The 14,356-nt window shown below is 28.6% G+C and overlaps 3 protein-coding genes across 3 annotated transcripts in view; all 3 read left to right on the forward strand.

Moving 5' to 3' along the window:
* The window catches only part of Phum_PHUM086710 (CREB-binding protein, putative), a gene marked incomplete at both ends in the record, with an annotated part of 10,455 nt that extends 5,023 nt beyond the window's left edge, over positions 1-5,432 (forward strand). Inside the window, 16 exons of the mRNA XM_002423752.1 lie at positions 18-88; positions 206-286; positions 376-510; positions 602-817; positions 916-1,176; positions 1,288-1,453; positions 1,548-1,710; positions 1,867-2,087; positions 2,165-2,328; positions 2,416-2,806; positions 2,897-3,104; positions 3,149-3,501; positions 3,579-3,806; positions 3,903-4,013; positions 4,657-4,841; positions 4,928-5,432. Coding sequence (XP_002423797.1) covers positions 18-88; positions 206-286; positions 376-510; positions 602-817; positions 916-1,176; positions 1,288-1,453; positions 1,548-1,710; positions 1,867-2,087; positions 2,165-2,328; positions 2,416-2,806; positions 2,897-3,104; positions 3,149-3,501; positions 3,579-3,806; positions 3,903-4,013; positions 4,657-4,841; positions 4,928-5,432 — 3,459 coding nt within the window. The remainder of the gene's footprint in view (positions 1-17; positions 89-205; positions 287-375; positions 511-601; positions 818-915; positions 1,177-1,287; positions 1,454-1,547; positions 1,711-1,866; positions 2,088-2,164; positions 2,329-2,415; positions 2,807-2,896; positions 3,105-3,148; positions 3,502-3,578; positions 3,807-3,902; positions 4,014-4,656; positions 4,842-4,927) is intronic.
* A 4,470-nt stretch (positions 5,433-9,902) lies between these two features.
* Phum_PHUM086820 (uncharacterized protein) lies at positions 9,903-11,127 on the forward strand (the record flags this gene model as incomplete). The annotated part of the gene is made up of 6 exons (XM_002423753.1): positions 9,903-9,956; positions 10,056-10,193; positions 10,294-10,374; positions 10,483-10,698; positions 10,856-10,916; positions 11,105-11,127. The coding sequence occupies 6 exons, from the start codon at positions 9,903-9,905 to the stop codon at positions 11,125-11,127; spliced, it is 573 nt and encodes a 190-aa protein (XP_002423798.1).
* Positions 11,128-12,649: 1,522 nt separating this feature from the next.
* Positions 12,650-14,356, forward strand: Phum_PHUM086830 (uncharacterized protein; the record flags this gene model as incomplete). Its single annotated transcript, XM_002423754.1, has 5 exons — positions 12,650-12,653; positions 12,997-13,107; positions 13,201-13,330; positions 13,420-13,688; positions 14,070-14,356. The coding sequence occupies 5 exons, from the start codon at positions 12,650-12,652 to the stop codon at positions 14,354-14,356; spliced, it is 801 nt and encodes a 266-aa protein (XP_002423799.1).

Raw genomic sequence — 14,356 nt, forward strand, 5'->3', positions numbered from 1 at the left:
ATACATTTAATCCCCAGGTACTTTGTTGCTACGGAAAACAACTTTGTACCATTCCTAAGGATGCAAAGTATTTTAGTTTTCAAAACAGGTAAAAAAAAATTTTATTATTATTATTATTATTATTATTATTTTATTCGAAAGGAAAGATTTTTTTTTACATTTTGAGGTTTTATTACATATGCTGCGAATATTTTTTTAATTAAAGGTACACATTTTGCCAAAAGTGTTTTAATGACATTCCGGGGGACACCGTGACACTAGGAGACGATCCAAGTCAATCTCAATCGTACGTAACAATCTAATAATTATTTTTCCATCGTTAATTAAATAAAATTACGAAAATAACAAAAAAAAAAAAAATTGTAAAATTTATAGGGTAATTAAAAAGGACCAATTCAAGGAATTAAAAAACGATCATTTAGAGTTGGAGCCTTTTGTAGCCTGCAGTGATTGCGGGAGAAAATTACATCAGATTTGCGTGCTTTACATGGAAGCCATATGGCCAAATGGGTATATATTTTCCATTCAATTAATCCCTAATATATATATATATAAATAATTATGTGTAGTTCTTTTTAATAATCAATTCATTTTGTTTTAGATTTACTTGTGATAATTGCCTGAAAAAGAAGGGTGCGAAACGTAAGGAAAATAAATTCAATGCCAAAAGGCTTCCCGTGACAAAATTAGGAACCTACATCGAAACAAGAGTGAATAATTACTTGAAGAAAAAAGAAGCGGGAGCAGGCGAAGTCGCGATCCGAGTGGTTTCGAGTTCGGATAAAATAGTGGAAGTCAAACCGGGAATGAGAAATAGGTTACTATGCGAATTTCCAATTTTAAAGGAAATATTTGAAATATTCCTACGAATGCAGTTAAAAACGTTAATACTTAATTATATGTGTTACCTTTTAGATTTGTTGACAATGGCGATCTTCCAGAACAATTTCCATATAGAGCGAAAGCTTTATTTGCATTTGAGGACGTGGATGGAGCCGACGTTTGTTTTTTCGGAATGCACGTTCAAGAATACGGTTCTGATTGTCCGACACCGAACACTAGGCGCGTTTACATCGCGTATTTAGACTCTGTACATTTCTTTAGGCCTAGGCAGTTCCGTACGGCGGTATATCATGAAATTTTACTAGGATATCTGGATTATGTAAAGCAATTAGGGTGAGTTAAAATAAATTGAATTTACGGGGAGGGGGGGGGAGGAGGACTTTAAAAATATTTGTAATTTGTTAAAGAAAAAAATTATTATTATTATTATTATTATTATTACAGTTACACAATGGCGCATATTTGGGCATGTCCACCGTCTGAAGGTGACGATTATATTTTTCATTGTCATCCTGCTGAACAGAAAATACCAAAGCCTAAAAGACTTCAAGAATGGTATAAAAAAATGTTAGACAAAGGCATTATAGAAAGGATAGTTTTAGATTATAAAGTAAGAGATAGTGGCAAAAAAAAAATAAATAAATAAATAAATGTTTTGTCAAAACGTAAGCTTTACCTAAACTCTTAATTATTATTTTTATTAGGATATACTAAAACAAGCAATGGAAGATAAATTAAGTTCAGCTGCGGAATTACCTTATTTCGAGGGAGACTTTTGGCCTAACGTTTTAGAAGAAAGTATTAAAGAGTTGGATCAAGAAGAAGAGGAGAAAAGAAAACAAGCGGAGGCTGCAGAAGCTGCTGCAAGTGTTAGTATAATAAAATAAATTGAAATTAATATTATTTTTCGGGCAAAATATTTCATTGATCATTTTTTACTCTCGAGCATTACTTACTTTCCGCTTTTTGTTCTAATTTAATTAATTTTTTTTTTTTTTTTTTTTAAGGTTTATTCTTTGTCAGATGATGCTGGCGAAGGTGGATCAGATGGTAAGAAAAAGGGACAGAAAAAAGCTAAAAAGTCAAACAAGTCGAAAGCTAATCAAAGGAAAAATAGTAAAAAATCGAATACTCCTCAAACTGGAAATGATTTGTCGGCTAAAATATTTGCCACAATGGAAAAGCACAAAGAAGTATTTTTTGTCATTAGACTTCACTCTGCTCAAAGTGCTGCAAGTTTAGCTGTAAGTTGCCTAGAGAAATTTACACGCTTTCAAGTTTCAAATCAGAAATTTTTATTTAAATTTTAAAATTTTTATAGCCCATTCAAGATCCCGATCCTTTCATTAACTGTGATTTAATGGACGGCAGAGATGCCTTTTTAACAATGGCCAGAGAAAAACATTATGAATTTTCATCGTTGAGAAGAGCAAAATATTCGAGCATGGCCATGCTGTACGAGTTACACAATCAAGGTCAAGACAAGTAAGTTCACCTTTGAAAATTACCTACAAAAATTTTAAATTTATTATGTGATTGTTCATGATTCGTAACAATTATTCAAAATTATAGATTTGTATACACGTGTAATAACTGCAAAAGCCACGTGGAAACAAGGTATCACTGCACGCAATGCGAAGATTTCGATTTGTGCGTTCAATGCTACGACAAAGAGGGACATCCGCATAAAATGGAAAAATTGGGTTTCGATCTCGATGACGGTTCGCCCGTCGAGGGTCAAAAGGCCAATCCGCAAGAAGCTAGAAAATTGTCCATTCAGAGGTGTATTCACTCATTGGTTCACGCTTGTCAATGTCGCGATGCTAATTGTAGGTTGCCAAGTTGTCAGAAAATGAAGAGGGTGACGCAGCACACAAAAGTTTGTAAGAGAAAAACAAACGGTGGTTGTCCCATTTGTAAGCAGCTTATTGCTCTATGTTGCTACCATGCGAAACATTGCCCTGTAAGTATTCACCGCACACTCGTTTATTTACCTTTTCACTTGAAAATTATACAACGTTTGAATAATTAATAATTTTTTTTTTTTTTTTAGGAACAAAAATGTCCGGTACCTTTCTGTCTAAATATTAAACACAAATTAAAACAACAACAACTTCAACATAGGTTACAACAGGCTCAATTATTAAGAAGAAGAATGGCTGTTATGAATACAAGAGCGAAACCGACTTCAACTCCATCCTCTCAGGCTGTAAGTTTTCTCACATTGCCTTTCTTAAATAAAACCCGGAATAGAAATTTAAGTTTTGAAATTTTACATTTGTTATTCATCTTCAGGTGAGTCCAGTTAGTGGGCAAAACGTAATGCTACCCATGCAATCACCTCATCAAGGAATCGGCTTAAAGCCCGGGGCACAAACTCCTCCGCCAAATGTACTTCAAGTCGTCAAACAGGTTCAGGCCGAAGCGGCGAGACAGCAAGCGCCGCATGGGAATTTCGGAAAAGTTAATCCGCCTCAGGCTGTCATGCCGCCTCCAATTCAACAACGTATAAGCAATATAGGTCAACATTTATTACCAATGGATCAATGGACGCCGAGGTATCCCAACAATACTCAGCAACAGCAGCCGCAGAATAATATCGGTCCCGGAATTAGGCAACCCGGACAACAAGTAATGCCTCAACAACCAGTAGTACCGGTAAAAATTTATTTAAAAAAATTTTCGGTTAATTTTTTTTCTTTTTTTTTTAAAATGAAAATAATAAATAATTACAGCAACAACAAGTACCTCAGCAAGCTCAAGCGCAGCAACAACAGCCTCCTCCTCCGCCTCAACAACAGCAAATGATGGTCGGCCTTCGTCCGGGAGGAGGGGCTGGATTACCACCCGGTTCTCAGGTTCAAGTCGCCGGAGGTGGAACAATGCCAAAACAAGCTCTTCAACAATTGTTGCAAACGTTAAAATCGCCAAACACGCCTGACCAACAACAGCAAATTTTACAGGTTCGTTTTTTTTTAAAATGTACAATTACACTTGATGATTAAAATATAATTAATCGCCATTAATGAATGAATAAAATGAATTTTGAATTTTTTCAGATACTTAAGAGCAATCCGCAATTAATGGCAGCTTTTATTAAACAAAGGCAAACGTATCAACACCAAATGCAGCAGGGTCAAAACCCTCCTGGACCAATGACGAATGCTCAGGTTTGTTAATTTCATTTTTTTTTTAAATTTCAAATTAATCAAAAAAAAAGAAAAACGGTGGAGGGGGAGGGGGGGGAAAATTTAAATTTTTTTAACATCTCAATTAAATGCAAATATTAATATTCCTTCTTTAACACTAGATTGCCAGATTTTGGGTTTTATACCTATTTTCCGTGAATCAGGTCAAAATTTAGTTTTAAAAAAAATTTCTTTTTTTTTTTTTTTTTTTTTTTTGGTATTTAATTTAATTTAATTTTAATTTATATTTGTATGTGTGACGTATTTACAGTACCTTAACCGGAAACATACAAAGTGGAGTCAAATCGACTCTTTCCGGCAATCTAGTGTTGAATATCATTTCAGAAAGTATCAAACCGCCTATCCTGATAATCCTTCTATTTACCTTTCCTCATCCTGTTAATTTTATTCTCAGTGAGTATTATTATTATTATCAATGCAGACATTAACTTTTTTTTTATTATTATTATTATTATTTTTCAAATATGCTTTTAGTTAAGGCGAATAATAATGTTTGAATTTCGTTGTAGATTATTTTGCATTTTTAAATTTGACATTGAGTTTGTGTTTGTAGCTGTGAAACGATTTGAAAAAAAAAAAAAAAACGGTTGCGTTATATTTTTAGGGTCCATCATGCTCAAATCAAGGTAGCCCTGCCATGAATAATCCTCAATTACAGCACATGTTAAGTCAGCAACAGCAGCATCAGAATAGGTTACAAATGCAAATGCAAATACCGGGCCAGCAAATGGCGCAACAAAATCCTCAACAACAACAACAACAACAACAAGGACAGCAACAAGCTCACTGGTTTGTTTAATGATTTTTATGCGTACGCGCGTGTGCGTGTTTAAAGTATAAAAAAAAAAATTTTTTTTTTTTTTCTTTTCTGGTAGGTACAAACAACAATTATTAGCAATGACTCAGCGTCAACAGCAGCAGCAGCAGCAACAACAATTCCAGCAACCGCCCGGATACCCACAAAGGTTGCCTGGGATGAGGCCTCAAATGAATTACGGTGGTCCCGGGTACAAGCCGACTCCACCTCCCGTTCCGTCCCCGCAAGGAGTCATGGGCCCTCCCGGCTCGAATCTTGTTCAGCAACAACTCATGTCCGTCAGGTCTCCTCCTCCGATACGTTCGCCTCAACCGAACCCGAGTCCGCGACCCGTGCCGTCTCCGCGTAATCAACCCGTGCCGTCGCCCCACCACGGCCCCATGTCTTCGCCTCATCACGAGTTGGGCGGCGAAATGCTCGGACTCACACAACTCGCGGGGGGTCAACCGTCGCATCATAATTCCGCCGGCGGACCCCCGTCGAATCCTCCGTCGCAGGAAAACGCGGATGTGACTCCGATGACTCCTCAGGACCAACTGTCAAAATTTGTTGAACAGTTATAGTAGTGGATACAGGAATGGACATAAATATTGTTGATGTACAAGACGACTATATTAATTGTTAATAAAAATAAAAAAAAAAATAAAAAAAAAAAACGAAAAAAAAAATTTTAAAAAATCTGGAAAAAAATTTTTTTTTTTTTTTTATAAATACTATAAAAGTAAAAAAAAAGGAAAAAAGGAAAAAAAACAGAAAAGATGAAAATTTTAGTGTATTGTCCAAAAAAAAAAAGAAAAAAAAAAAAAAGAAAATGCAGTGTTCAATTTTTTTATACTCATTGACGAATTAGTATTGTTGATAGACAAAATAATATTATTGATTACATTTAAAATAATTTATATATTTATATATATATATACATAAATACATAAATACATATATACATATATGTATATATATTTAAAAGGTGAAAAAAAGTAGTAAGTTTTTTGTTACGATAAAGGAAATAAGTATAAAATAGGTACGAGGAAATAAACAGGAAAAAATAAATAAATAAATGTAAATAATATGATAATGTGAAGTTAAAAAACTCCTCCGGTGTGAAAATATTACTACTCATTTTGTTTACTAACTCCAAACAAACAAACAAACAAACGAGAAACAAACGAAAGGGAAAAAAAATTTTTTTAAAACGGTTATTATTAGTAAAAAAAAAAACATTCTTCGGGATTGTCTTTTTTTCGTACGAGACAATCTAATTTTTTCTCTCTCCTCCCCTTCCACCTCGCTCCTCCCACCCTCCCTGTCACTCCTCCCTCTTACTCCTCCCACTCCTTTCCTTTAAAAAAATCCTAAATTTCCTTAAATGTTCCTTGTACATAATAATAATAATAATTTTTAAAAAAAAAATGTAAATATCGTTCGTTGTTTAAAAAACTTTTGTAAAATGGTGTTATAAATAATAATGATGATGGGAAGAAAGAGGAAGGAGAAGAAGAAGGGAACGGAAACGGAAACGGGATTTTTATAAACTGATAATTAATTAAAGTGATTGATGTAATTATGTTTAAACGGAGAAAAACTTTTTATATATATAAAACTAAAAAGGTTACGAAGAGGAAAAGACTTGATGTTTTTTTTTTCCGAATATTGAGAATAATAATAATAATGATGATGATAATGATAATAATGATAAAAGGAAATGAACATTTGTGAATATTTTCAAAAATGATATGAAAACAGTGTTTTTTTTTTTTTTTTTTTTTTTTTTAATATTAATATATATGTACATATATATTAATATGAGTGTACATATATATGATGTGTATATATATATATTTGAGTGAGAGTGAGAGAGAGAGAGAGAGAGAGTGTGTGAGTACGCGTGTATGCACGTGCGTACGTACGTGTGTATGTATTTGCGTGTGTGCGTGTGTGAACGACACGCAGCCGAATAATTTATTTAATTAAAAATGTACTTTTATTATTTACAAGTAATACCGCGACACGTGTGCGTCCGTGCGTGCGTGCGTGCGTGCATACATGCATACATATGTACATAAATGAGTTTACATAAAAATAATTTTTTTTTTTTTTTTTAAATTATCATTTACGATGAAATAAATATACTTTTTTCCTACTTAAATAAAATAATTAATAATAATTATTATTATTATTATGTAAATTTTAAATTAAATAAAAATTGAATCAAAATAAAATAAATATTAATATTATTATTATTATTATTATTATTATTATTATTATTATTATTATTATTATTATTATTATTATTATTATTATTATTATTTTTAAATTAAAATTAAAAAGAAAAACCCCCCCCCCTTATTGAATCGAATGAAATTTTATTATTATTATTAATTATTATTTATTAATTATTATAAATAAATAAATAATTTTTTTTTTTTGTTAAATTTTTCAATAAAAAAAAAAGAAATTTAGTTATTTAATAATAATAACGATGATGATAATGATGATGATAATAATTTAAATAAAAAAAAAAAAAAAAAAGAAAAAAATTTAATATAAAAGTTTTTAAAAAAATAAAATAAAAAAGTTTTTTTTTTTTTAAATTATTTTTTTTTTAAATAAATAAATAAATAAATTTTAATAATAATAATAATAATAAAAGAAAAAAAAATTGTAAGTAAAAAAAATTTTAGTAATAAAAAGTCAATTTGTAGAAATTTATGTATAGAAAAATCAAAAAAATCAAAACATACAAATAATAATAATAATAATAATAATAATATAAAAGAATTGAAAAATAATTATTTAAGTAATAATAATAATGATAATAATAAGTTTTTTTTTTTTTTGTAAAATATAACATATATATATAAATAATAAATCGGCGAATTAATTTATTATTATTATTATTATTATTATTGAAATGAGTTCCGAACGAGTAATAATAAATTTGTATAATTTAAATATAACAATTAATTAAGGATTATAAATAAATAAATAAATAAAATAAATAATTTAATAAAAAAAAAAAATGTTTTGTACAAAATATAAAAAAAAATAAAAATAATAATAATATAAGATATATCATCAATATTAATTATATTGACAATTAAAAGTTACGATTATCAGTTTTTATGCTATTATTTATTTAAAAAAAAAAATAAAATAAAAAATTCACTTTGAAACGTTTATTATAATAAAAGTAAATGACAAAAAAAAAAAAAATTTTATAGATATATATATATATATACATATATATATTATTAATATTATTATTATTATTGTTTTAATTTATTTTATTATTATTATTATTATTATTATTATTTTCATTTTAATTTTTTTTTTTTTTAAATAAATACCTTGTCTTCTTTTTTTTTTTTTTTTTTTTTGAATAAAGAAAGAAAGAGAGAAAAAAAATAATGATAATAAAAAAAAATGATAATTATATATTTATGTGTGTTGAGTTTATATTTATCGTACCGTTTAACGAGTGAGAAGAAATGTTTTTGTTTACGTTTTGTTTTGTTTTCTTCTGCTGCTGACGTACGCTGCAGCCGATTTCTGGCGCCACTTTTTTTTTCAATTTTGTTTTTCTGCATTCGAATGCGGGAAGCGTAACGGCATTCGAACGAATACAGTACGGTTTAAATTCGCGAAAAATAATTAATAGTTAATTAATTAATAATAATAATAATAATAATAATAATAATAATAATAATAATAATAATATTTATTCCGCGGTTTTTTATTATTATTTCGCGAATGTTTTTTAATAATAATAATAGATTGTTGTTAATATAGATCGTTGATGAAAAATGAAAACGATAAATAACCGTTAATAACGGAAAATAATAATAATGAGAATGTGTGGGCGGATGGGGAGGGGGAGTGGGGGTAATATTATTTTATCGTGTATATTTTCGAGTTAATCGTGTGTTTTTAATAAATAATTTAATGATTTATTTAAATTTTATCATTAAAATGGAAAAAAAATTGCGTCCATTAAGTTAAATAACGGTTAAACGTTTCGAAATTTATTTAATTTTATTAGAAGAAGAAAAAATTTATCGCTATTCGAGTTGTTTTGTTAATTACGAAATTAAATGATTCATTATTATTATTATTATTATTATTATTACGTATTATCCCAATATTTTAAATTAATTTTCGTTGGCATTTAAGTTATTTTTTTTTTTTTCATAATATCCGTTTAAAAAATTTGCGTGGGAGTTTAAGTGGTTATTTTACACGATGATAAATTACATAAAAAAATATTTTATTACATTTAATAATGTTAACAAGTAAACGTTTGGAAAATATCGTTAAATGAGTTAATTTTCAACAGGTGGATTTTTTTTTTTTGTTTTTTTACGTGAAGGAATAAAATAGTTTAAAAAAAAAAAAAAATTAATGGATTATGGAATTTAATGGCGATGGATGAGTAATATGGCGATTTCGTAATATTTAAAAATTGTTTTTTATTTTAAAAAAACATTAACACAATTAATAGTAATATAATAAAACACGTTTCAATACTTTTTTAAAAAAAGAAAATAAGTTATAAAGGGAAAATATATATTTGAGCAAATTTTACAAACGTTTTAAAAAAAAAAAATAACGTTAAAATTTTTTTTTTCGAACGCGTTTTGATTTCGTCATCATTTCGTCACACTAATGGCGCCAATTTTTTTTAAAAGAAAATTTAAAACGAGATATTAATTATTAATTTAATTAAATCACTCAAGTTAAAGAATATAATTTTTATTAATTTTTAATATATTATATTATAATTTATTTATTATAATAATTTAAATTCGATATAATATTCGTTTACTTGAAAATTTTTTTTTTTCTACGTTGGTTGCCCTGTGTTTACAAAACTATTCGCGTATTCGTTCATAATGAGTTGATTCGATTATTTTAAAAAAAAAAAAAAAAAATTAATTTAATTTATCATTCTTAATGTATTGGCTTACATCATTTTGGAAATTTGAATGCTTGTTTTATTAGCTTCTTATTTGAAAGAAGCAAAATTTATTTAGAATATGGGAAAGTGTTCTGCTAGACACTTTGTTTTGACAATATGCACTTTGCAACTTGTTAGTACTTTACATTAAGAGATATAATTTTTAAGATGATAAAATCATCTCACAAGACAAGTGAGGTAATATTTTTATCTATTTTTTTTTTTTACACAGCTTGTGGTTGTAGAATGTCAAGTATTTGATTTTATGGGTTTTATGTATGGGCCAATCTTAGCCAATTTTTTTCACATAATTTTTATAATTCATGGATTTTTTGGAGCATTGCAATATAGTACCAAATACATACTTTCTGTGAGTATAATTATGTATGACCTGATTCATTTTTTTCATCGTTTATCACATCGAAATCATTTTAAATTTTACCTCATACTTATTATTAATTTTTTTTTAGTATTCTTTATGGAATATTTTTTGGATAGGTTGGACGGTTTTTATTATTTGTTTTTATTTAGATACTGGAGTTTTAGACAAGGTAAATATTTCTTTTGAAAATTGATTTAAATAAAAAATTTAATTCCCCTTTTATCGATACAATCATTATTATTATTTATGATTATATTTGAATATTTTTCTTTTGTAGAATAGTGATATTTTAAATTTAGGAACTGGAAGTAGAAGTTGGTGGGAAATACACGGATATGGTTGCATAGCCGATTTCACATCAGTCAATAACGGTTCTAGTCTAGAACAAGATCCTGATCCATCCAGACCTCCTAGACCGACTAAAGTTGAAGGTTGTCTCATTGAATATCAATTTATCGAAGTGATTCAGGCATCAATGCAATGTTTACTCAGTGTGAGTTTTATTATATCTATATCGAACTAAAACTTTAGCTTAAGCAAGATTCGAATACACTTGAATAATTTTTTCATTTCATTCCTTTAGTTTTAGTAATTGAACATGAGAATGATTATTTTGGTAAAATTGATTATTTAATTTATATTTCTTACAGATTTTAGCAGTTATTAGTGGAATGTACATGAGCAAGTTGTATATTGACGAAGATGATAGTTGTAAGTTTTTATAATTTTGTTTCCTAATTAAAAATTCAAAAAAAAAAAAAAGAATAAACTTATGTTTACCTGATAAATTAAGTTGTTTAAATTGCACAATGAGGTGATAGGGAATAAAATTTAGCATAACACGCATAATTAACAAAACTTAAACAAAATTTTTTCTAACATTTTACATTTAAATTTAGCTTGCTTGCACTTACATATGTAATCAGTTTTGTGATTTAAAATAACACTAACACATTTAAAAACGAAAAAACAAATTCATATTAAGTCTTTAATCGATTAGAACGAATAAAGAGAAGGGGGGAGGGAGGGAGTGTGGGGGGGTCAAGTTTATCTTACTTATATTACATCGAAACACTTTAAAATTACAGTTGACTATATTGGTGGATTTCATCCACAAAATATGTGGTAGTTTGGTAAGTTTAAAAATAACTTGAAATTTATCAAATCGTTAAATCCTTCTTTGATTATTTTATTAATTTTAAATTTATGAGAAAAAAAAAAAAACTTAAAAATTGAGAAATAATAATTTTTACATTTTGCATAGCACTCGACTTTGGTGCTACTACCCTAACCTTAACCTTATTACTTTATTTTCAGTGTTGTTTTTTTGGAACAATTCTAAATCGTTGAGGCAAGTTGAAGTGCATCCTATATATGTGTCAAGCGAAATTAAAAATTGGAATTGCTTCAAAAATAATAATAATAATAATAAAATAAAATATAAAAGAAATGAAGATAATAAAAGACGGAATAGTAGTAATCGTAGTCGTAGTAGTAGTGGTGGTGGTGGTGGTATGATGTATTATAATAGGTCAGGTGTGAGTTATTCGAAATTAAAAATAAAAAATAAAAATAGAAGTAATTATTCAACTGTCGATGATTTTTTAAAAGCATCAGGAGCTGCTACATATGTTTAATTATCAATTATGATTTTTTATTTCACTTTTGACGACATTTTATTTGTTTTTTAATTGAAAAAGATCCATTTCGATCCATATAAGTATTCGATATTTACAAAAAAAAAAAAAAGTACTTAATAATGTTTTGTTATAAATAATATTCATTCGACAATTCATTCATTCATTCATTCATTCACTGATTTATTATCAGAGAATTTTTTAACGAATGAAATTTAAATAACTAAGCAGGATGCGCACAAGTAATTACCATAAGACAAATTTTTGCAAATATCATTCATATATTATTTAATAATAATGATAATAATAATAAAACTGGCCTACTAGTCACAACGAAAAATATATATATATAAATATATTTATAATAAATAAAATTTGGGATTATAAAAAAAACCAAAAAATTATTTTATTGTTATTATTTAAGCAGTTTGTTAAAAATCGTCTGCTTTTTAATTATTTAATTTTAATTATTTAATTTAATTAATTTATTTAAATTTTATTAACTTGTTTTATTTTTTATTATTTTTTTTGACATTATGTAATTTATTTTAATAATATATATATATACATAAATATGTAGGAAGCATATTTAAAGCTAATTTTTTTTTTTTTTTTTTGGCTTTATATATATTATATACTAATACAAATCGGCGGCTTGCGCGGTGTTTGTGCCTTTTTTTTTTTTTTTTTATCCATTTGCTAAAGGAGTAGTAGATTTTCTTTTATTAATAATAATGATAATGATAATGATAATGAAACTGATGGCAAATTTTGTTTATTTTTTTTGTAATTATTTTTATGAACAAAATGGGTGAGTATTAATTTTTTTTTTTTTTTTAAAAGCTTTTCTTTTATTTCTGCTTATTATTATTATTATTAGTATTATTATTATTATCGACTTATCACGCTGTCCTTTTTTTTTCTTCACTCTAACCGGATTTTATTTTATATTTAGCTGGTTTGGCTTTTTCTGCATTTTGAATTCATTTCTCACTGCACAAAATGGCTTTTATAATGTTTAGGTAGGTTTTTTTTTTTTTCGAATGCGTTAAATAATTATATCGAAATACGATTGTTATATTTTAAACGGTTAAAAATAAAATTTTATGATTGATTGATTGATTGATTGATTGATTGATTGATTTTGTTTGCAGCACAAACGAAAGATTCCCGCGGATCCGATGCTTATCCGCCAAATTACGCAACACAAACCATGAGGAGTCATTTGAGTCAATATCAACAACAACAACCGGATCGGTCTGATGGTGAGTTTGAGCCCCCCCCCATAGTATTCAATTAAGTTTTGTTTGGGGGAGAGGGAGGAGGAGAAGAGTAAAAAGATTTTCGTGATTTTTTAGGTTACGGACCACGTCCCGTTTCGCCGAGACCCATGACACCTCGAAGAGTCAAACGGAGGAGCGTTCTTGCTAGAGACACGATGAACAGATCTAGTCTGACACAAAGGAGACAGGGAAGCTCAAGATCAAAGTAGTTGTTATTTTTTGTCTTTGCAAATTCCCTCCTCCCCCCTCTCTCTCTCTCCCTGTTTTATTAATTGATTCGATTTTCGACAAAAGGTCGTCGTCATCTCAAAGAAGGTCACGAACACATCAGAATCCGGTCACGAAACTTTTGGAACAACAAAATAGATTTTTAGAATCTTCTATGATTTCTACGTCGTTCAATGATTCTTCCATTCCTTTGGATTCGTCGTCCAATCAATTATCGGCGGCCATGATGGATTCTGTCGGAGGTGATGATTACGATGTAAATAATGGATTCAAGACTGTGGGTTTAAGCAATCCAATTTTTCAACAAAGTAGTAATTCGTCACTTAATCAATCTGGTTGGGTTTTGTCGCTGACATTGCTGTCGTTGCTGGAAATCATTCTTTATTATTATTATTATTATGTTTTTTACAGGTGCGGATGAAATATACAGGCCCAACAGCGCACGTTCGAGTTATTCGAATTATCACGCTAGTCGACCTGTCAATCTTCTTCAAAACAACAACAACGATTATTTTTCAAATCAAGCCGTTGCTCAAGTTCCAATAAGTACAAATAGAAATAATAATAATAATAATAATAATAAAATAAAACGAGAGGTGGTGGAGGAGTGGGGGGAGTAGTAGTAGGAGGAGTAGGAGATAATCAAAATAATTTTTATCCAAATAAAAACGTTGCGACGTTAAAATCATTTTCACAAAAAAATTTTAATTTTTTAGGTCTTAACATAAAAGGAAGCCACGGGGGTAGTGGTAATAATGGTGGTGGTGGTAGTGGCAGCAGCAACAACAACAACAACAACCAAACGAATAGTAGTAATAGTAATTATAATAATAATAATAATACGTCACATTTTACGAGAAACGATGGTAGCATGAGAAATTCTAATAAAAGGTTTAGGGTGGATTTAACGAGAAATACGGATGGAATCGCGAATTCGTTTTTCAGTCAGGGACCACCGGCGTACAGGGAGGGAAACGGTTTAGATTCGGAAACGGTTATTTAA

Source organism: Pediculus humanus, genomic scaffold (genome assembly GCF_000006295.1).
Source record: "Pediculus humanus corporis 1103172107436 genomic scaffold, whole genome shotgun sequence".
Classification (NCBI taxonomy): Eukaryota; Metazoa; Arthropoda; class Insecta; order Psocodea; family Pediculidae; genus Pediculus; species Pediculus humanus.